This window comes from Triticum dicoccoides, chromosome 7A (assembly GCF_002162155.2).
Source record: "Triticum dicoccoides isolate Atlit2015 ecotype Zavitan chromosome 7A, WEW_v2.0, whole genome shotgun sequence".
Classification (NCBI taxonomy): Eukaryota; Viridiplantae; Streptophyta; class Magnoliopsida; order Poales; family Poaceae; genus Triticum; species Triticum dicoccoides.
Genome location: NC_041392.1, coordinates 544,277,414 through 544,300,843, shown reverse-complemented (window position 1 = coordinate 544,300,843; position 23,430 = coordinate 544,277,414). Strand labels below are relative to the sequence as shown.

The 23,430-nt window shown below is 45.1% G+C and overlaps 1 protein-coding gene across 1 annotated transcript; it reads right to left on the bottom strand.

Annotated features, from left to right (window-relative positions):
- Positions 1–1,349: 1,349 nt before the first annotated feature.
- Positions 1,350–10,093, bottom strand: LOC119327331 (heterogeneous nuclear ribonucleoprotein 1-like). The gene is made up of 6 exons (XM_037600453.1): positions 9,597–10,093; positions 9,464–9,504; positions 5,192–5,355; positions 4,974–5,079; positions 4,637–4,806; positions 1,350–2,178 (listed from the first exon to the last, which is right to left on the bottom strand). The coding sequence occupies exons 1-6, from the start codon at positions 9,833–9,835 to the stop codon at positions 1,693–1,695; spliced, it is 1,206 nt and encodes a 401-aa protein (XP_037456350.1). The 5' UTR covers positions 9,836–10,093; the 3' UTR covers positions 1,350–1,692.
- Between the last annotated feature and the right edge of the window lie 13,337 nt (positions 10,094–23,430).

The window sequence follows — 23,430 nt, the reverse complement described above, 5'->3', positions numbered from 1 at the left end:
CCAGTTTATGATATTTTTATGGGATGGCTCAGAAGTGAATAGGACTAACGAAATGGAATCTGTTCCGACTTTGAACCAACTTATGATATTTTTATAGGAGGGCTTATATGGGGGCCTCCGCAAATATTCATATTATGCATTTGGCCCTGTCTCGGCAGATACCGTCTAGCTCTGCCACTACATACTAGTATATAATTATCAAAAAATAAGATATCAATAAGTTTAATTTTGAACAAAATTTACAATAAAAAGTTTAATTTTTCAATTGTGAATTTGAAAGAATCCATAATAATCGTTAATTAGTCGGCTTAGTTTATCAATTCTGAGTTTCAATTTGCACTCACAATTACTTATTTGAACCTCGAAGGCAAAATCATACTATGAATTGAAGAAGATAGAAATCATATTTTGAATTGGAGAGATGACAAATCGATGGAGTTCCTGCCTCGGTCCCCTAGTAGGCGTGCACATGCTTGTGAGTATGTGAGCAGCGGAAGGGATGTCGGCACCCAAAACCCTGATTCGGGTAATCATTTATTTGGTACCGCTCAAGAAGCGGATCTGCCATTCTATCTTGGGGGATTCCATCCACAAACACAAAGTTTGTTGGCTTTGGAGCGTACGTTGTGGCCTGCTTAATTTTAGTTACAACTATAGTGAAGTATTGGCCGAATTATAGGATGGTCCATGGACCATCACCGTCAGTGCATCACTTGGATTGTCAACCCTGTTTTACAAGCCATGTTTCGCTGATGGATAGTTACATTCTTGAAGTTATTGATTGCAGATGTTTTCTAATAGTTTTGTCAAATGTACTGTGTCAATATATGAGATATGATGGTGATTGCCCGGATAAACTTCTCAACCCACCGATCCAGCATCCTATCTGCCAATCGAGGACTAGTCCCTGCCAAAATTTACTAGCAGCAGTAAGAAGACAAAAATGGGGAAAGCGTTACTTCAAATCCAAGTATTCTAGTCGCGAAATCGAAGTTGCCGGTGTGCACAAATGGGTGATGTACGATGACGCGTTGGTGTTCCCTCCCGCTTGTCATGTCTTATACCAACGTCTTGTATGTCTTGTGATGCTCGCCTTTTGCAGGTCTTTCATTAATCCACTCTCTTCTCAAATCTCAAAGCACTTGCATGGTATGGTGTCGACCTGGTGGCAGCTATCCCGGGTGGCATGAACTATTTTCGAAATCTAAAATTTCAAATATTTTGAAACAGAGGGATTACGTGTTTACACCTGACTGATGCCATCTAGCCAGTCCCAATATTCGGGTCCCAACTTAGCTGCACGGCGCGGCTGGGCAGGACCAAAATGCAATAGAGACGTCACAGTCCAATTAGAGCGAGTCAATTCTGCCAAGAGTTAGGTTGCTTGGTGAGACTGTTACATCGTGATACATCATGCCAACACACAGATATTGTTCCTATCACAAAGTTGGGTTCGACTTTTAAAGGGTTCTAATGAATACAACAGTTTTTCAGCTGAAGCTTCAACATAAAGCTCGGGCTGGTTCAGTTTTCAGCAACTAGAATCTAGATTTGTGTCCGATACAATGCCAGTGCAATGCAAGAATGCAAAATGTTCTGATCCGACAAAGTCAATGGGGTGTTGCAACTTCTCATAGCAGAAATGAGTGGGTGTATGTGTTTATTATCAGATCCTAGGAACCAGCTGTGGACTCATTTCCCGTATGGGTGGTATCTGCCCGAGCCTCGACCGCTCGCGCTCCCACCACCATCCATGCTCCCAGTTCCCCCATAGCCACCATACCCGCCTGCACCTGCACCATAGCCGCCAGGTGCACCATATGCGCCACCTCCATAGGCACCCCCATATGCCCCATAGGCACCATACGGGCCTCCATATATAGAACCACCATAAGCAGAGCCAAAACCTGACCCATAGGCAGGGTTACCTCCATATGCACCATACCCTCTACCGTAGGCACCATATCCTGCACTACCATAGTAGGCGGCTGCAGCTGATCGGTAGTCAGCTCCATACCCATAGCCACTGCTGCTGCTGATGGCGGAACGGCCTCCACCACCACCGCCACCTCCACCACGGTATGAGCTACGATTGCCACCTCCTCCATGGCTATGTCTACTGTAAGAGCTTGAATCACCACCACCAGGTTTCTTTGGCTCGGCTCTTTTTATTTCAACCTGCAAAACCCAAGTAGAGAAGTTATCAAAACAATTTATGTTAACCCTGATTCATGTGATGCTTAACACAACATTGACTAGGTGACTGCCAACCAAGTAAAGACTCTAAATGAGATCAAATCACACATGTTATTCCTAACTCCAAAATAAACAAAGGCAAGAGTCATGTGGAGAGAGGAGAGAATAGGGCCCAGTTCTTTTGAACAGATTGTGAAGAATCTTGTCCTGGAAAATCCTGAGCGAAAAGAACTCGATTTGCCTTCCAAAATCTCGAGCGGATTCTGCAGAACCCTAGTGCAATTCAAAATCCTCGAAAAACATAGATTTTCGCAGAATCCCAGGATTCTGGTAAGTCCCAGCAAAGAAAACGTTTCGGATATGAGAGTACCCCTATTGGAGGGATAATTTACAGCCAAACTGCCCCTTTCGCACGACCGAACGGCCCAGCAAACGCTCGATCTCCACGAGCGCTAGCCGCCGCTCCGCCCGCCGCCGCCGGACGGGAGCTCCACCAGCCCGCCACCGGCCACCCCCTGGCCGCCCAGCCTACACGCCGGTTCTCGCCTCGGGGCGGCCCCTCTCCTCACGACGGCCCGCCTCGCCACCGCCGGACGGGAACTCCACCAGCGCCCCTCCTCACGACGCCGCCAGACGGGAGCTCCGTCAGCGTCGCTCCTCGTGACCCCACTGGACGGGCAGCCCGCCGCCTCTGGCCGCCGTGCCTAGACGCCCGACGGGAACTCTTCTTCTCTGTCTCGTCTCTCTTCTACCTCTGTATTCTTCCCTGTTTCTCTGTCAACATCTAGGTGAATAGATGGATGGATAGATGCATGTATTGATGAATAAATGGTACTGCTAATGCATTGATGTATGTTCAAATTTGTATCTTTCGCTTGACAATTTCAATTTGGTAATTGCCAATTTGGTACTGCTACTTGGTGCTTGGTAATTTTGGTATGTGCTGATGAATTAGATGCGCTGATGGCTGTATGTTTTAGATGGAGAAAGTCAGTGCAGCTAGAGCTAAAGTGTTAACAATTCATCAAACATTTTCTGTCTAAGGGCAGTACAGACATTTCGCCACATAACAGAATCCACAATCTCAAACTACAATCTCAGAAAAGAACTCGGCGGCAGATTCTGTGGGAAGCAGATTCTGTGAGAAATTTCTAGAATCTTGATTCTGCAGAATCCACCGCGAAAAGAACTGGGCCTAGAACTGAGACTCTCGGTTAAAGCCAGATTTTCCACAAATAGATCTCATTGCATTTGAGGCTGACTCTTCGTGTAGAACCTTAAGACACCACTTCATACGAATTATTTTATTGTCGACTCTAGATGACATAGAGAAGTCAAAGAGTCAACACTCAACAACTGCATCTACCTTCATATATACCCTAAGTGGGTTTCCTAAAGTAGAAGTGACACATATTCAGGAGAAATTGGATATCTGAAAGTGATTTCCAGTGAATTTAATTCAGCCAAGAAAGAATAGACTTCCATCCAAAATCACATGCAACAGAATATGTAGAACAGTCAGCCTACAGCAGTATGATTTTGAAATTTTTATTTCTAGAATAGGTTGAACAGCAAGTCTGGACACTTGGACAGGGTAACAAAAGCACCGTACAAGTAACATTCTCTTGAAAATGCAGATGAAAACCATACAGAGATTTACAAAGAAATATTCAATAGTTTCTTCCATGCTAAAAACAAAGTGCTACCTCAGTACAGACTAGAGTTGACATGAATAATGCATTCTGAGTAAGAGTAACTTTGGTTTTGATGTGGATATTCAAAACTGAGCCTGGCCTCAAATGCTCGCAGATGAACAGATAAATACAAAAAAAGAACTGCAAAAATAAATTATAAACATGTTCCTGTTTTCTACCCGCATGCAAAGTTTCATGAAGAAATGACATATGTTGTCTGGTGAGAAGAACAAAATATGTGCTGTAAAAAGGCCATTTTTAAAGCTGTTCAGAGCACAGTTTTTTTTTCCAGATCACAACACGTCACTTCGCAATAAATTGCATGCACTCAAAAGGCACTGACATGTTTGCCGTAAAAAAGATCAGATTCTTCTAAAACTTCAAGCATTTTTTTCCGATTTAGCATGTGCTCCCAGGAGCCAACATGCCGCCCTCTCCATTAAACACCTCTTAAATGCTATGGCCTTTGTTCATTAATATAAGGTGTTTTGGCAGTTCATATTAAACCGCCAAAACATCTTATATTAATTAACAGAGGGTGTACTAAGCTATGAGTTACAAAACTGTGCAGTTTGACAGTACATGTTCAACTATCTCGATACTAAAATAACACAGGACGGAACGATGATTGACATGGTTGAAAATTCGACAGCAACATTAACAGTAGTCGCTAGCGCTACTGAATCTAATAACTGGAGCAAGAGAAAAATATTAATTTTCATAGATAACAAGAGAAAGCTGGTGACCTGCTTCCCTCCAAGATCATGCATTCTCCCATCTGACATAACCCTTTCAACAGCGTCCTCACTTTCGAAGGTAACAAAGCCAAAGCCTCGTGAACGGCCAGTGCTATGGTCAACCATGATTTGATGCTCAGCCACCTTCCCATATGAGGAGAAGTGTTCCTTTAACTTGTCTGAAAAAATTCGAGTCAGACATGTTTCACATGAAACAAATATGTTCAAAACTTAGTGTATGTTAACGTTGGGACTTGGGAGTATTCAAGTGGTTACGACTTAATACTTGTGACCAAGTTCAAAAAAATTGCTCGCACACAGAAACACTTTTTGCTTTTACATGTACCTTCAGTTAGTGATGCTGGAATGCCACCAACAAAGATCTTTCTTGTCTTATTAGGAGCATCTTTTGTTGACATCTCCTCTCTAGGCACAGTTCTTTTGACTTCAACCTTAATAGATAAAAAAATGTATAACAGACCCACTCAGATTTGCATGTTTTGGTTGTTAATGCTACAACATAGAAGAGCCTTTTCACCTATCTGTCAACAAAGGAGGCCTTACCGTTCTTCCATCTATAGTATGTTCATCCTCCAGAACCCTGTCAATCACAGATGGATCAGAAAATGTAACAAATCCAAATCCACGAGGCATCCCGGTATGCTTGTCTTTCATGATCACAGAATCAGTTATAGCTCCATATTTCTGAAAATGCTTGGTGAATTTTTCTGCACACAAAAAAATGAGTCATAAGTTACAGCTCCATATTTCTGAAAATGCTTGGTGGATGTTCTGCAGACAATCAAATACGGAGTGAGAATGCCAAACTAAGCAATGGATAATAAATAATCATAACTCGTGTAACGACAATATTGATGGAAACAATTGACACTATTAATATTTTCTCCAATGATTTCATAAATTTTAGTGAATTCAAATGTCCAGATTCTGCTCCTCTTTTTTTGTGTTTAACTAGTACTCCCTCCGTCCGAAAAAGCTTGTCCCGAAAAAGTTAGTGCTAGATACATCTATTTGAAAGACAAGCTTTTTCGGACGGAGGGAGTAACTAACTGTAAGCTCCAATGGTCAAAAGTTGTAACAGCAGTTTTCTCCTATAAAACTGGTAAGCTCCACCATTCAAAAGTTAACAAACACAGGAGTTTAATCACAGACGGCTAGAGAACAGAAGCAGAGTATCATTAATGAACAAGTAGCACCCCTTATCAGACTGCAAACTGATCACTGTGACATCAAAACTATAATACTCCTATGACCAAGCTCCTCTGCCAAAGTAAATAAATTAAACAGCAGTACAGCACTGAATGAGATATGTGAGAAACATTTGTTAGATTCAAATAACCACATAGTATGAACCGGCACAACCACTGAAAATCTGAAAGTGAGATACATGAGAATAATTTGTTGGACTCAAACAACAGCAAGGTATGAATAAACCAGGCTAACCTTACAACATGACCGCAGACAGAACATTATCATGGAAACATACACTACGGAATTTTCTGCATAATTGTAGTTTGGAAGTAAGTTCCCTTTCCCCTATCCCCAACTTTCGGACCTTTACCCTACCCAAGTCAACTCGTTATGGATCACAATTTCCTAATTTAACGTGACAAAAGAATTTCAGCTTCCTAACATGGATTTCGAGTCGCTCGACTAGTCGCGACTAGTCGTCGACTAGTCGACGAGTCGCAGTTCCAGGGCCGACTCAGCCTCTCGACTCGACTCCTGGGATGAGTCGAGCGACTCGCGCGACTAGTCTCGACTAGTCACGACTAGTCGTGGTTTTTGGGTCGAACGACTCGAGGCATCGCTGGATCTGGAGCACTCTCCTGCCGCCATGCTGCTGCTGCTGCTGCTGTGCTGCCTCGCTGCTGCTGCTGCTTCTGCGCCCCCGCTGCAGCGCTGGCCGCCGCCGCCGCTGCTGCTGAAGCTGCAGCGGCAAGAGGAACAGGCTGGGAGGAGGAGCGGTGGCAAGAGAGCTGCTGCAGGGGAGTTGAGAGATCCATCGCTGGGAGGAGAAGTGGTGGACTGGTGGCAAGAGAGTGGCAGCAGAATGTATGGCGGCTGTGGTGAGGGAGGAGGGAGTGTGGATGGTGGATTAGGTCACGGGAGGAGTATATAGCTACTAGATGGGCTTTTGGGCCACAGGGAAGTGCATAACTAGTGGCCCATCTCTCAGTTGGCCCTGGTTACTGCTGCTGGTGGTGTGCTCCTCCCCTCCTCCCCTGGTTGCTGCTGCTGCTGTGCACTTGTGCTCCTCCCCTGACTGCCTGCTGCTTAACTCACGTCGACTCGTCGCCATGTCGACTCGTCGACCGTGAGTCTAGACTAGTCACGACCTCTGTTTTCGAGTCGCTCGACTAGTCGCGACTAGTCGTCGACTAGTCGATGAGTCACACTAGCAGGGGCGACTCAGCCTAGCGACTCGACTCATGGTATGAGTCGAGCGACTCAAGCGACTAGTCACGACTAGTCACGACTCATCGTGTTTTCTGGGTCGAACGACTCAATTTTTTTTCTCTAATCTTGCTTGCTGGAAACCTAGATCGAAGCAGTTCCCCCTCCCCCCTGACCCAACCCTTTCCTTGGCAACCGCCGCCGCCCATGGTTGCTGGCTTGCTGCTCCTCCCCTCCTCCCCTGGTTGCTGCTGCATATCTGCTCCGTCCCTCCTCTGGTTGCTGCTGCTGGTGGTCTGCTCCTCCCCTCCTTCCATGGTTGTTGCTGCTTCTGGTCTGCTCCTCCCCTGAGCTACCAAGCAGAAGCACTAGAGGTCTAGAGCAGATCAGAGCAAAAGGAAAAGAGATGATACAGGATAGTGCTTCTGTATGGTAATTTTATTGTACCTACTGCCTACTGCATAACTCACGTCGACTCGTCACATGTCGACTCGTCGACCATGAGTCTAGACTAGTCACGACTAGTCTAGAGTCGCCGCCCCTGAGCGACTCGTCGACTCATCGACTCAAAAACCTTGGTCACGACTAGTCTAGAGTCGCCCCCTCCGAGCGACCCATCGACTCATCGACTCGAAAACATTGCTTCCTAAACAGCAGTCAGCACACATAGCAGTCCAAACACAACCCAATTACAATTAGTCGATTATCAATACCATCATTCATAGCCGTTAAAATTCTGAGAATTTAATACATCATTCATAAAAGAGGCATCTAACATGAAACAAAATCTCAAATCCACACTCAATCCATACATATAGAGAAACTAAAAGGACAAACTTGGCTATAAGTAGTAGCTAAAACTGTTCATTTGCTCCCTCTGTTCCTCAATACTTCCTATTTATTTTTAAAATTACCCGGCATATTGTGTTTGTCTCCCAATTGGTTACCTATTTCACCCCTTCCCATTAGCAACCGGAAGTCAATTACACTGCATGCATGCATGGGGGAACATGAGGGATAGGAGTGAAGCGACATGTGAGGGGAAAGAGGCCAGTGCCAGTTATGGCCAAAGGCTGCTGAGAAAGAGAGAGAGGTTACTCCGAGTTTTGAGGGTATAATCACCCATTCAGCACAATTTTATGATTTTATCCACACTTTGCCCTGATCGTTATGCGTCCTGGAGCTAAAACACTAAAACGCTGGGCAATATGGAGTGGAGGGAGTACTATTTAGAGCCAAATTTATTGTTTTCGTTTCTTTATATGTGCATAAAATTTGGACCTGAAATGTACTCCCTCCACTCCATGTAACAAAAAGTTTGTGTGAACATTGTAACACAAAGTTCAGAATTTCAACACTTTTTGGATATCTAAGCAAACTGATCTCAGTATCTCACAACTCCCACACAAGTTTCCCTCAGATTAATTAATTTCTTGATGATGGCACCATTCATGAAAATACATGTTCCATCTAAGCAAGCTAGCCAGGCATGCAGGAATGGAGAATTTAATCGTTAATAACAGACACCAAAATGGCTCTAGATAGAATAAGGAGAAATGTGTAGCCATATATTCTTGCTCTGTGTCCCCTTTTTCTTGACTAATGTGCGAACTAAAGGATCACTGGGAGTAGGTTGGCCCACAGATCACTAAATTCTAATTCTGGTTCTTGCCCAGTGAAAATATACGGCTGAAAACAATGTATAAGCTTCTTACAGCAGAAGAAATAAGCAATTCAGAACTACACTGTATTCCATGTGATGAGGTGGATCAGACAATCTAAGCCTAGCTATGAAATGACGTTGAGATGCACTTCTCTTGTAAATGTAAAACGAGTTAGTTTTATGTTGATCTAATGCACCTAACTACTATTTTGTTCTCAACTCTTTTCAAATGTTTGTAATCAATCACCCACAGCTGGAGCATTTTGTATGACAAGTCTAAAAACTAAAATCGTCCCATCCTTGGCAAAATACCCTACCAGCATGTTTGGTTGGGGGTAGTTAGAGCTAGGGAATGGGAATTGAAGGGGTACGAGACTTCAAATCTATTGTTTGGTTAGGGGGATTGGGAATTGATAAGGGAATAGTCATGGGACTTGAGACTCCAACTCCCACCGTTTTATTAACAGGGGAGGGGGTGGGAGTTGGAAGGGAATTGTTTTAGTGAGTCAATCTTAGCCCTTCATCATAACTTACGTTAATTTCCCTTGTCTATTTCCTTGTCAATCCCCACGAACCAAACACGGGAATACAATTTCTCATCAAACTCTCACACATAATTTTCATCATGCGCCAAACAGATGATTGGGAATAAAACGACTCATCCCATGTCTAATCTCAATACAACTCCCTACATTAAACTCCCATTCCCCTTCCCATTTTTTGCCAAACACGCTGTACAGGAATTACTTATCTACCTTCGGTTGTCTCCCAGGCTACACCCCCAACGAAAATTTTCCTGTAGAGAAGCACAGACCAAACCAAACGAGTTAACCAAACCTCATCTAGTCCAACGGACCAAACCAAAACCTAAAAGCGCAACCAACTCACCCGGACCCGTCGGCGGGCTCGGCAGGCACGTCCCTACCACCTTGCACGCCGCCAGCGTCTCCGCTACCAACGGCATCCCCTCCACCTCCTCCATCTCGAGATCCCTCGGCGGCGGGCCTCTCCTCCGCCTCCTCTTCCTCCTCCTCCTCCTCTACCTCCTCTTCGACCTCCTCCTCCACCTCCTCGTCCTCCTCGTAGCCGTTCATGGCGTTCAGGTTCTCCTCCTCGTACCCCGCCATACCGCCGCCCGAGACCACCACCACCCCGGCGCCCGAACGGGGCTCGGAGAACCGCAGAACCCTAGCCCCGGATCGAAGCGGGCGGCGAGGGGCAGCGGCTAAATTGCCTGCTAGGAGTCGGCGATGGCGGTGGGGGAGTGGTAGGGTTTAGGGGTTCGTGGCCGGAGCTAACCCTAGCTGCGCCGCTTCGAGAGCTCGAGTGAGGTTGGTGGGAGAGAAGAAGGGGGCGGTGGACGGTCGGGGTGGCGGCGGAGCAGTCGGGAGGGGATTTTAGCCCGGTGCCGTGGGTGCCCGAACTGGCTGGGACCGTCGGATGGCGCATCACGATTCGTGCCGTCGCTAGGAAAGTGCCGGGCTATGCTCTCGCTTTTTCCGTGGCTTTCCTAAATGGCACCGTATTCGATTCCATTTGATTCTCGCAAGAAGTTTGTATCTGTGTGTGTCGGACTGTGAAACTCTGCACTTCAAGTTAAGAAGAAATGGACACTTGGCATGAAGAACTGATGAATCATTACAAGAAATGGATGGACGCTCTGGATTCGTTCGAGTAATGGGCGATCAAGGCGTGAGATGAACCAAGCGCACTTCTCTGTTCCTCCTCACGTCGTTGCCATCAACTCGGCTTGTGCTACAGTGTACTTGCTCGTCACGCTATTGCTTGTGTGTCATGATCACCCTCTATCTCCCCTAGCTATAAACCCCTCCACAATCGGTGGATCGGTATCTTACCTCTTCTCCATGTTGTAATAGCTAGCTCTAGTGTAGAATCCTAGAACTACTTGGTAGAATTGGTTGATCGTCGGTTTGTATCCAAACTTAAACGAGTATCCATGAGTAAATCGAGTTAGTTCATGTGTATTTCATGTCGATCATATCATGATCATATCAGTTGGTATCAGCCAGTCAATTCCTTGAGGGTGCAATGATCGGGGCAGCGGCTGTTGGGTTTCGTCTTGGTAAAATCCCACTCGTTGTTTTCGATTAGGGTGGTCATTTTTTGGCGGTGGAAAGGTGGGTCACTGACAAGGGTTTCTAGTACTTCCCGTGGTAAAATTCCAGAGTTGTGTTCGACCCGGTCATGGGCACTCGCACGAAACATAACGAGATCACCGAAGAGTCGGGATGCTCCGCGTGATGAGGTGACAGTGATGGGGCTCAAGCAAGACAAGATCCATGAACAGACTGACGAAATCAACACGTGTTTGGTCAAGGTGGAGTCACTGGAGAAGCAGATCGACAAGGCAGAATTACTGGTAGAGACAAACTCAGAGGTGTAGCCCGAGATCTTCTCAATTCTCAATAAAGTGCAAGGTGAAACTGCCCACCCTCCAATCCCTCGATGTCCAACTTCTACCTCTGTAACTATTGAGAAGGAACCACCACAAGTGCAAGTGTAGACTGCAATCGGAAAGAAAATTGAAAATCAAGGTGAATCTCTAGCACAATTACAATTGAGGGAGTTATAGTTACACAGTTTAGTCTCGAAAACACATTAACAGTAAAATTTGATATAAATATGAATGTGTTGCTCAATTTATGAAAAGCATTTCCAAAGTTCATAAAATGGTTTTCCCCTGTTTCAATGGTGACAAGCTTTTGAGTTGGATCAGACAAGTTGTTAAGGCATGTTTCTCTCTAAATAGTTTTGGTGATTGATGACAACATATTTGCGGACTAATCATGTGCGTTGAGTATTTCAGAGTTTCATCCTTTGGCGAGACGATTCCCTCCCCTTAGAGTTTGAAGCGAAGACGGTGTAGCCCTTTCGATTCAGTTTTGGTGGTCTTGTGTCGTAAGAGTCACCGTACTATCAAGAGGGGATCCGCATTGGTTAGGCTAGGATGGAATCAACACGTACACAACCCCTTTGCACCCTCCGAGCTTTTCCCTTCGTTGAAGGCTCCCTTGCAGTCTTCTCCCTGAGATCTGGTCCCAGCGGTAGTACTGCGAACCCCAGCGGTAGTACCGCTTGAAGCTCTCAGCCGTAGTACCGCTGCGGCTCCGAGCTCCTACCGCCTCGATTCGAGGGTTCTCCTCCCGTGTCAGGTTCTGCGGCACTTGCTGCGGCAGTAGTGGCGGTAGTGCCGCCCTTATCACCACGGTAGTACCGCCCTGGGTCCAGGTCATGCTTTGCTTCTCGCTCTCTTCTCACTGCGCGGCAGTACCGCGAGGTGGAACGGTAGTACCGATGGCCACAGCGGTAGTACCGCCCTGTGCGGGGCTGAGCGGGGGTAACGGTTGGATTGTCTCCCCTCTTATAATAGGAGGTCTTCTTCTCCAAGTTGACTTACCTCGTTTCCCCCAAGCTCCATTGTTACTCCAAAGCTCATTTTCGCCCGATCTCTCTCCCTAGCCAATCAAACTTGTTGATTGTCTAGGGATTGGTTGAGAAGGCCCAGATCTACACTTGCACCAAGAGAAATTTGATCCCCCCACTCATCCCTTGCGGATCTTGTTACTCTTGAATGTTTGAGCACCCTAGACGATTGAGGTCACCTCGGAGCCATATTCCATTATGGTGAAACTCCATGGTTTCGTTGGGAGCCTCCAATTCGGTTGTGGAGAGAGCCCCAACCTTGTTTGTAAAGGTCCGGTCGCCGTCTCCAAGGGCACCAATAGTGGAATCACGGCATCTCACATTGTGTGAGGGTGTGAGGAGAATACGGTGGTCCTAGTGGCTTCTTGGGGAGCATTGTGCATCCACACCGCTCCAACGGAGACGTACTTCCCTTCAAAAGGAAGGAACTTCGGTAACACATCCTCGTCTTCACCGGCTCCACTCTTGGTTATCTCGTGCCTTTACTTGTGCAAGCTTTTATGTTGTTTCCCTTGCTTTCTTGTGTACTTATTGTTGTTGTATCATATAGGTTGCTCACCTAGTTGCATATCTAGACAACCTACTTTGATGCAAAGTTTAAATTGGTAAAGAAAAGCTAAAATTGTTAGTTGCCTATTCACCCCCCTCTAGTCAACTATATCGATCCTTTCAATTGGTATCAGAGCCTCGTCTCTTTACTAAGGACTTTGTCATCCGAAGAGTATGATTGACACCATAGACGGTGTGGAGGAGCACTCCGGTGTGAATCTGATCTCGTCTACGGCCGATGGGGGAACCACGGTCTCTCGTGAGGAATTCAATGTGGCTTTGGACACATTGAAAAGCTCCATGACGACCGAGGTTGAAAGCATGTTTAATAAATTCCTAGAAGGGTTTAAACTATCCAGCACACCGTTGAGAGTGGGTGATCCCACTAACAAGGTGACGGATGCTAACTCCGACAAGGGGGAAGCTACTAGTGATCAAGTTCCTTCTTCTAGTGGTAAAAATGGCACCGGCATCTTTGCCCATGTGGAACCTCCGCTTGTTTATGGTGGACCGATTACTTCCACTCATTTGAATCATGCCGGTCCTCCCCCTAAGATTGTGAAAAATGAGGACTTTGATTCTTGGGTCTATCGCTTTAAGCGTCATTTCAATCATGTGAATACTAATCTTTGGAGAATCAATGAAGAAGGTTTCTATCCGCATGACCGAAGTAACTTCACTCCTAGAGAAGCCGCGGATAATCAATTCAACGAGAATGCTCTCTTCATCATCCAAGATGCAATTCCACCCGAAGATCTTCCTCATCTCTGGCCCTTCGCCATGGCCAAAGATGCAGGGCATCAAGTTGTTTCCCTCTACAAGGGAAGTGCAAGCATTCAACGCTCCAACTATGAAGTGGTGCAAGATGAAGCCGATGAGTTTGCAATGAAAGAAGATGAAGAACCTCGTGAGCTTTATCGGAGAGTAACCAAACTCGCGGTCTCACTCCGAGATCATGGGAGCAAGGACACGGATGACAATTGGATCAAGCGCAAATTCCTCAAGGCAATGATGCCTTACCACAAGACCATGTCCTCAATCATTCGTCAAAGGCCGGACTTCCACACCTTGTCCTCAAGTGAAGTGTTGGATGAGTTTGTGGCCATGAGCATCTTGGATAAGACCGCCGACAATGCGGTGTTACGTTCTGAAAGAGCAAAGAAGCCCAACCTTGCATTAAAGGCCAAGGTTAGTGTGGAAGAAGAGGACAAAGAAGAAGAAGAGGAGAGCAACCCCGAAGATACAAAGTATGCCTATCATGAACACATGGCTCTTGCTTCAAGGCAATTTTGGAGCAAGAAAAACTCAAGGCCCAACTTCAACAAGAACAACTCAAGTGGCACGAAGGGCAAGCAACGTGTGAGGACTTGCTATAATTGTGGCAATGTGATCCATTTTGTTGCGGAGTGCCCGTATGAGAAGAGGGAAGACAATGGTGGCAAGCTCATCCGAAAGGACAAAGCCAAGTCTTTCCCCAACAAGAGCAACTTCACCAAGAAGACTCCTCCCAAGGCGTTGGTGGTACAAGAAGAGTACAATGAAGATGATGAGGAGGAGGAGGATGGTGAGTCGGTTTCCATGGCCTCCGTTGCCATTGCGACAACTCCACGAGTGTCGCTCTTTGACTCACCCAATGAGAGCATCACCGCCAAGTGCCTCATGGATAAAGCCACCAACAAGGTAACCCCCAACATCAAAACTACCATCATTAATAATCCTCCGTTGACGGATTGCATTGATGAACATGATGGATCTAATTTGGAGGAGAATGAGTTTGAGTCCTTTATGGGTAAACTCAAGGGTAAATCCAAGAAGCACTTTGTTGCTCTCTTGGAACAACTTGGTGAAGCCAATGACATGATCGAGGCTCACGAAGATACCATCTCTAAGATGGAGGGGCATAGTCATGACTATGCCGATGAGATTTCGGATCTTTCCAATGCTCTTGAGAAAGAGTGTGGTCTTCGTTTGGCTCTTGAGGAGTCACACAACGATGATCACGCCAAGTTAAAGAAAGATCTTGATCATGCTATTGTTGTTTCTCGTGTGCTAAACTCTGAGAAGGCTAAGCTTGGGGTTGATCTTGCTAGACTCAAAGAGGAGTTTGACCTACTTGACAAGTCTCACAAGGTCTCGAAGGGTGCTCATGCTAGCCTCAAAGAGTCTCATGATCAACTTCAAGTAAAGCTAACCAAGGAGAAAGCCACATTTCCTCATATGATGCTAATTGATAATGCAAATGCTACTAACCCGTGTTGTGAGCATGTGCATCTTGTTGAGGAGAATGCTAAGTTGAAGGAGCAACTTGAGACAGGCCTTGTTTCTTGCATACAAGGCGAGAAAAACCTCAACGACCTTTTGAGCAATCAAAAGGGGGTTGTGGCCAAGGAAGGGATTGGGTACGCACCCAAGTCCAAGAACAAGAAGAAGAATGCCAAGGTCAAACGACCTCCCCCTCTCAAGCAAACCTTTGTGAAGGAGGGAGAGGGTGCTTCTAAGGAGAAGAAGAAGACCGTGAAGGGTGGTGATGCCAAGAAGGGCAACACTTCCCTTCCCAACAAAGCCGACGACTTTAACCCCTCTTATGTGTTGTGCCGTACTAGTGATGGACATGTTTATGCCAAATTTGTTGGCTCTCCTTATGAGTACATTGAATGGTCTATTTGGGTTCCCAAGACCCTTGTTACTAACATCAAAGGACCCATTACAAAACGGGTACCTAAAACTAAGCATTGATCTCTTGTAGGTGTTTGCTTCCGGTGGGGGATCATGGTTGCTCGATAGTGGAGCCACTAATCATATGACCGGAAGCAAGGACTTGGTGGTGGATGTTCACAAGATTCCATCTATGCCCACCAATGTCGAGTGGGGTGATGCCTCGTCCTCCAAGGTATTGGGGCTTGGCAAGGTTGTCATTTCTCATGATCTCATGATCGAGAAGGTCATGCTTGTTGAGTCCCTTGCATACAATTTACTTTCCGTTCGTCAACTTGCACTTATGGGCTTTGCCACTTTCTTTGATGTTGATACCGTGGCCCTCTTGTGGAGCAGGACTCTTAAAGTAGCCTTTGTTGGGCATGTCGAGAATGGTCTCTATGTGATTAACTTTTCGGAGCGACCCACTAAGACCGCAACATGCCTAATGGCTAAAGTTGACGTGGGATGGCTTTGGCATCGTCGTTTAGCCCATGTCAATATGAGATCTTTGCAAAGTCTTCGCAAGGGGGACCATGTCCGTGGACTAACAAATGTTAGTTTTGCTAAAGATCATGCTTGCAGTGCTTGTATCGAAGGAAAGCTTCATGAAAAGGCTCACCCTCCCATGACTATCATCTACTCGAAGAGGCCTTTGAAGATCCTTCACTTGGATCTCTTTGGGCCTCCATCCTTTGATAGTCTTGGGGGTAGAAAGTATTGCTTGGTGATTGTGGATGATTATTCAAGATACACTTGGGTATACTTCTTCAAGAGGAAGAGCGAGACCCAACAAACCGTCATTGACTTTGCAAATGAAGCCCAACGACAACACAATACAAAGATCTTGACAATAAGAAGCGACAATGGCACCGAGTTCAAGAACTACACCTTGGATGAGTTCCTTAGTGATGAGGGGATCAAGCATCAATATTCTGCACCATACACCCCTCAAAAAATGGTGTAGCAGAGAGAAGGAACCGGACGTTGATGGATGCGGCAAGGACCATGATGGCGGAGTTCAAGTCTCCATACAAATTTTTGGCCGAAGCCATCAACACCGCTTGTCATGCATCCAATCTGCTCTACCTCCGCAAGGGCTTGAACAAGACTCCTTATGAGATACTCACCGGTAACAAGCCTAGCCTCAAGTACTTCCGGGTGTTCGGGTGTAAGTGTTTCATTCTCAAGAAAGGTGTTCGTTTGTCTAAATTTGAGGCTAGAGCTTATGAGGGCATATTTGTTGGTTATGCTACTAACTCTCATGCTTACCGTGTCCTCAATAAGTCCACGGGACTCATTGAGGAGACGTGTAACATGGAGTTTGATGAGAATAATGGCTCCCAAGTGGAGCAAAGTGGCACTTGTGATGTAGGTGATGAAATTCCTCCCCAAGCCATAAGAAGAATGGGAGTTGGCTTTATCCTACCCATTGAGGAACCCCTTGTGGCCGAAGGAGAAGGACAATGCTCCACTCAAGTGGAGCCATCACCAACCCAAGGCCCACACGCTTTCTAAGAACAAAGTGAAGGCCCTAAACATCATGAACAAGACCAAGGGCAAGATCAATCTCAAGACAGTGTTGAATCACCAAGTGATGCCCAAGGTCAAGTTCTCTCCTCCGAGCAAGTTCAAGATCAAGAGCAAGCTCAATATCAATAACAAGCTCAAGACGGTGCCCAAGATGATCAAGTGACCGCTCCTCAACTCACCCCTGAGGAGGAATTGGAGCGTCGTGCCGCCAAGATCGCTTCCAAGCTCTCAACCAAGGGCCATCTCATGAAAAATGTGCTTGGAAGCATTCCAAAGGGGGTAAGCACTCGTAGACAATTGGCAAACTATTGTGAACATCACTGCGTTTGTCTCTTGTGTTGAACCCCAAAAGGTCTATGAGGCGCTCGAAGATCCAGATTGGCTCAATGCCATGCATGAAGAACTCAACAACTTCGAGTAAAACAAGGTGTGAAGATTGGTGCCAAGGCCAACGGGGAACCACAATGTCATTGGAACCAAGTGGATATTCAAGAACAAGCAAGACGCTCATGGAATTATCATTCGCAACAAGGCCCGGTTGGTAGCACAAGGCTACTCCCAAGTCGAGGGTATCGACTACGGTGAAACCTTTGCTCCCGTTGCTCGCCTTGAATCCATTAGCATGTTGATTGCTTATGATTCTCATCATAACTTTCAGTTGCAACAAATGGATGTGAAGAGTGCATTTCTTAATGGTCCCATTAATGAGTTGTTGCAAGATCGCGGTTTTGAAATTGGGAAAATCGACCCCACTCTTTTTACGAAGAAGGTCAAAGGGGAGTTGTTTGTGTGCGAACTATATGTTGATGATATTATCTTTGGTTCCCCTAACAAAGCTTTCAATGAGGAATTTGCCGCACTCATGACCTCCAAGTTTAAGATGTCCATGATGGGAGAGTTGAACTTCTTTCTCGGGTTCGAGGTCAAGCAACAAAGAGAAGGAACCTTCATCAACCAATCCAAATACACTCAAGATATGCTCAAGAGATTCAAGCTTAATGATGTCAAGCCGGCTTCCACTCCAATGCCCGTCAAATGCCAACTTGACTTAGATCCCAATGGTAAAGCGGTGGATAAAAAGGTATATCGCTCCATGATTGGCTCCTTGCTTTACCTTTGTGCATCTAGACCGGATATCATGTTGAGTGTGGGAATTTGTGCATGGTTTCAAGCCGCACCTAAGGAAAGCCACTTTGTGGCGGTCAAGTGAATCTTTTGATATTTGGCTCATACCCCAAACTTTGGCTTATGGTATCCAAGAGGAGCAAACTTCAAGCTTGTAGGGTATTCGGACTCCGATTGGGCGGGAGACAAAGTGGATAGGAAGTCCATTTTCCGGAGGGTGCCAATTTCTTGGTTGCTCTTTGGTGAGTTGGTCTTCCAAGAAGCAAAGTTGTGTGTCTCTCTCGTCTACCGAGGCGGAGTACGTGGCCGCCGGTAGTTGTTGTGCACAACTTCTTTGGATGAGGCAAACTTTAAAGGATTACGGTGTCATTTGTGACATGTGCCTATTTGGTGTGACAATGAAAGTGCCATCAAGATTTCTCTCAACCCGGTTCAACACTTCAAGACGAAGCATATTGAGATTCGGTATCACTTCATCCGGGATCACATTAGGCGAGGGGAGATCGAGCTCAACTATGTCAACACTCATGATAACCTTGCAGATATTTTCACAAAGCCTTTGGATGAAGCAAGATTTCGCGAGATAAGGCATGATCTAAATATCATTTATTCGAGCAATGTTGTTTGAACCCTTTCACACTCCACCATACTCAACTTGTTGTCGTGTTTAGGTGTAGGCATGGACATAGGGGAGTCTTGTTCTCTCAACGAACTCTCCCTTGATGACCCACAAGTATAGGGGATCTATCGTAGTTCTTTCGATAAGTAAGAGTGTCGAACCCAACGAGGAGCAGAAGGAAATGATAAGCAATTTTCAGTAAGGTATTCTCTGCAAGCACTGAACTTATCAGTAACAAATAGTTTGGTGATAAGGTAATTTGTAACGAGTAGCAAGTAATAAAAGTAGATAAGGTGCAGCAAGATGGCCCAATCCTTTTTGTAGCAAAGGACAAGCCTGGACAAACTCTTATATTAAGTAAAGCGCTCCCGAGGACACGTGGGAATTATCGTCAAGCTAGTTTTCATCACGATCATAAGATTCGCGTTCGGTACTTTGATAATTTGATATGTGGGTGGACCGGTGCTTGAGTACTGTCCTTACTTGGACAAGCATCTGTAACACCCACGATGCGGCTATATCTCCCACATGTTGGAGCACGACTTAGAGGCATAACCGCATAGTAGGCATGTCGCAAGAGGGGTAATCTTTACACATCCCATGTACTGAATAAGAATGGGATAAAGAGTTGGCTTACAATCGCCACTTCACACAATACATAAATATAGCATTACATCATCCAGAATACAATCAAGGTCCGACTACGGAACCAACATAAATAAAGACAACCCCAAATGCTAGATCCCCGATCGCCCCAACTGGGCTCCACTACTGATCAAAAGGAAACGAAACACCACGATGAAAAGGTCTTCATCGAGCTCCCGCTTGAGCTCGGTTGCGTCACCTGCACTGGTATCATCGGCACCTGCAACTGTTTGGAAGTATCTGTGAGTCACGAGGACTCAGCAATCTCACACCCGCGAGATCAAGACTATTTAAGCTTATGGGTAGGAAAAAAAGGGTAGTGAGATGGAGCTGCAGCAAGCACTAGCATATATGGTGGCTAACTTATGCAAATGAGAGCGAGAAGAGGAGCAAAGCACGGTCGTGAACTAGAAGTGATCAAGAAATGATCCTGAATGTACTTACGTTCAAGCATAACACAAGAACCGTGTTCACTTCCCGGACTCCGCCGAGAAGGGACCATCACGGCTACACACGCGGTTGATGTATCTTAATTAATTTAAGTGTCAAGTTCTCTACAACCAGACATTACAAATTCCCATCTGCCCATAACCGTGGGCACGGCTTTCGAAAATTCAAAACCCTGCAGGGGTGTCCCAACTTAGCCCATCACAAGCTCTCATGGTCAACGAAGGATATTCCTTCTCCCAGGAAGACCCGATCAGACTCGGAATCCCGGTTACAAGACATTTCGACAATGGTAAAACAAGACCAGCAAGACCGCCCGATGCGCCGACATCCTGATAGGAGCTGCACATATCTCGTTCTCAGGGCAACACCAGATGAACACTACGTACAACTAAAACCAGCCCTCAAGTTTCCCCGAGGTGGCGCCGCAAGTGGCTCTAGTTCGGACCAACACTTAGACAGGCACTGGCCCAGGGGGTTAAAATAAAGATGACCCTTGAGTCCGCAGAACCCAAGGGAAGGTGATAGGTTGTTAGGCAAATGTAAAACCAAGGTTGGGCCTTGCTGGAGGAGTTTTATTCAAAGCGAACTGTCAAGGGGTTCCCATAACACCCAACCGCGTAAGGAACACAAAATCGAGGAACATAACACCGGTATGATGGAAAACTAGGGTGGCAAGAGTGGAACAAAATACCAGGCATAAGGCCGAGCCTTCCACCCTTTACCAAGTATATAGATGCATTAAATAAAATAAGAGATATTGTGATATCCCAAACATATCCACGTTCCAACATGGAACAAACTTCAACTTCACCTGCAACTAGCAACGCTATAAGAGGGGTTGAGCAGAAGCGGTAACTTAGCCAAACAATGGTTTGCTAGGAAAGGTTGGTTAGAGGCTTGACATGGCAATATGGGAGGCATGATAAAGCAAGTGGTAGGTAGCGCGGCATAGCAATAGAGCAAGCAACTAGCAAGCAAAGATAGAAGTGATTTTGAGGGTATGGTCATCTTGCCTGAGATCCCGCAAGGAAGAAGAACGAGTCCATGAAGAAGGCAAATGGACGTAGTCGAATGAACCCCTCACAAACGCGACGTTATCGGAACTAACCCGAAGAAGCAACACCGGAAAGAAGCAAACAACATAGTAAACAACCATCACATAATCATGGCATGATGCACAACCAAGTATGATGCATGTCCACTTATGATTAACCCCCATTGCAAGCATCAACAACTACAACAGAAGTATTAAGGTAAACCTAACCATAGCATGAAACATATGGATCCAAATCAGCCCCTTACGAAGCAACACATAAACTAGGATTTAAGCTTCTGTCACTCTAGCAACCCATCATCTACTTATTACTTCCCAATGCCTCCCTCTAGGCCCAAACAATGGTGAAGTGTCATGTAGTCGACGTTCACATGACACCACTAGAGGGATGACAACATACATCTCATCAAAATATCGAACGAATACCAAATTCACATGACTGCTAATATCAAGACTTCTCTCATGTCCTCAGGAACAAACGTAACTACTCACAAAGCATATTCATGTTCATAATCAGAGGGGTATTAATATGCATATTGGATCTGAACATATGATCTTCCACCAAGTAAACCAACTAGCATCAACTACAGGGAGTAATCAACACTACTAGCAACCCACAGGTACCAATCTGAGGTTTGGATACAAGAGATGAACTAGGGTTTGAGATGGGATGGTGCTGGTGAAGATGTTGATGGAGATTGACCCCCTCCCGATGAGAGGATCGTTGGTGATGATTTTCCCCTCCTGGAGGGAAGTTTCCCTGACAAAACAGCTCCGCCGGAGCCCTAGATTGGTTCCGCCAAGGTTCCGCCTCGTGGCGGCGGAGTCTCGTCCCGAAAGCTTGCTTATGATTTTTTTTCCTCTACGAAAGACTCCATATATCAGAAGATGGACATCAGAGGGCCACCAGGGGGCCCACGAGGCAGGGGCGCGCGCCCAGGGGGGTAGGACGCGCCCCCACCCTTGTGGCCAGGGCGTGGCCCCCCTCTGGAACTTCTTGCGCTCAGTATTTTTTATATATTCTGGAAATAGCTTCCGTGAAGTTTCAGGACTTTTGGAGCTGTGCAGAATAGGTCTCTAATATTTGCTCCTTTTCTAGCCCAGAATCCCAGCTGCTGACATTCTCCCTCTTCATGTAAACTTGTAAAATAAGAGGAATAGGCATAAGTATTGTGACATAATGTGTAATAACAACCTATAATGCAATAAATATCGATATAAAAGCATGATGCAAAATGGACGTATCAACTCCCCCAAGCTTAGACCTCGCCTGTCCTCAAGCGAAAGCTGAAATCGAAAAATATGTCCACATGTTTGGAGATAGAGGTGTCGATAAAAATAAAATACGGACATGAGGGCATCATGATCATTCTTAGAACAGCAACACATACACACACACACACACACACACACACACACACACACACACATATATATATATATATATATATATATATATATATATATATATATATGTGGATCACAATTCAATCACAATTTCAAGTATGAATCATAAAATTCATTGAGAACCAACAAACTCTAATCTCAGTCATTGAGGCAATTGCAATTTATCATAACATAGGAAAGAGTCAATATAAGAGCTTTTCAGCAAGTCCACATACTCAATCATCTTTTAGTCTTTCACAATTGCTAACACTCGCGCAATATTTATGGGTATGAAGTTTTAATCGGACACAGATAAAAATAGGGGCTTATAGTTTTGCCTCCCAATGTTTTACCTCAAGGGTAATGTCAACAATAATAGTTCATGAAGACTCACATCCAATTAGCTATATATATATCAGGATCTTTCCAACATATTGTGCTTGCCAAAGGATAAAATGTAAAAAGGAAAGGTGAAGATCACTATGACTCTTATGTAAGGTAGAAAATAAAAGTAAAAGATAGGCCCTTCGCAGAGGCAAGCAGATGTTGTCATGCACTTTTATGGTTGGATGCACAAAATCTTAATGCAAAAGAACGTCAATTTATATTGCCACTTGTGATATGGACCTTTATTATGCAGTCTGTCGCTTTTATTTCTTCCATATCACAAGATCGTATAAAGCTTATTTTCTTTACACTAATGAGTTATACATATTTAGAGAGAAATTTTTATTTATTGCACCGATGACAACTTACTTGACGGATCTTACTCAATCCATAGGTAGATATGGTGGGCTCTCATGGCAAAACTAGGTTTAGGGATATTTGGAAGCACAAGTAGTATCTCTACTTGGTGCAAAGAAATTGGCTAGCATGAGAGGGAAAGGCAAGCTCAACATGTTGGATGATCCATGACAATATAATTTAACTCGGATGAAAGAAAACATAACCCATTACGTTGTCTTCCTTGTCCAACGTCAACTCTTAGCATGTCATACTTTAATGAGTGCTCACAATCATAAAAGATGTCCAAGATAGTATATTTATATGTGAACCTCTCTTCCTTTATTACTTCTTATTAATTGCAATGATGACCAAAACTATGTTTGTCAACTCTCAACAACTTTTATTCATCATACTCTTATATGTGAAGTCATTACTCTCCATAAGATCCATATGATCTCTTTATTTCTTTTTATTCTTTCTCCTTTTATTTTATTCCC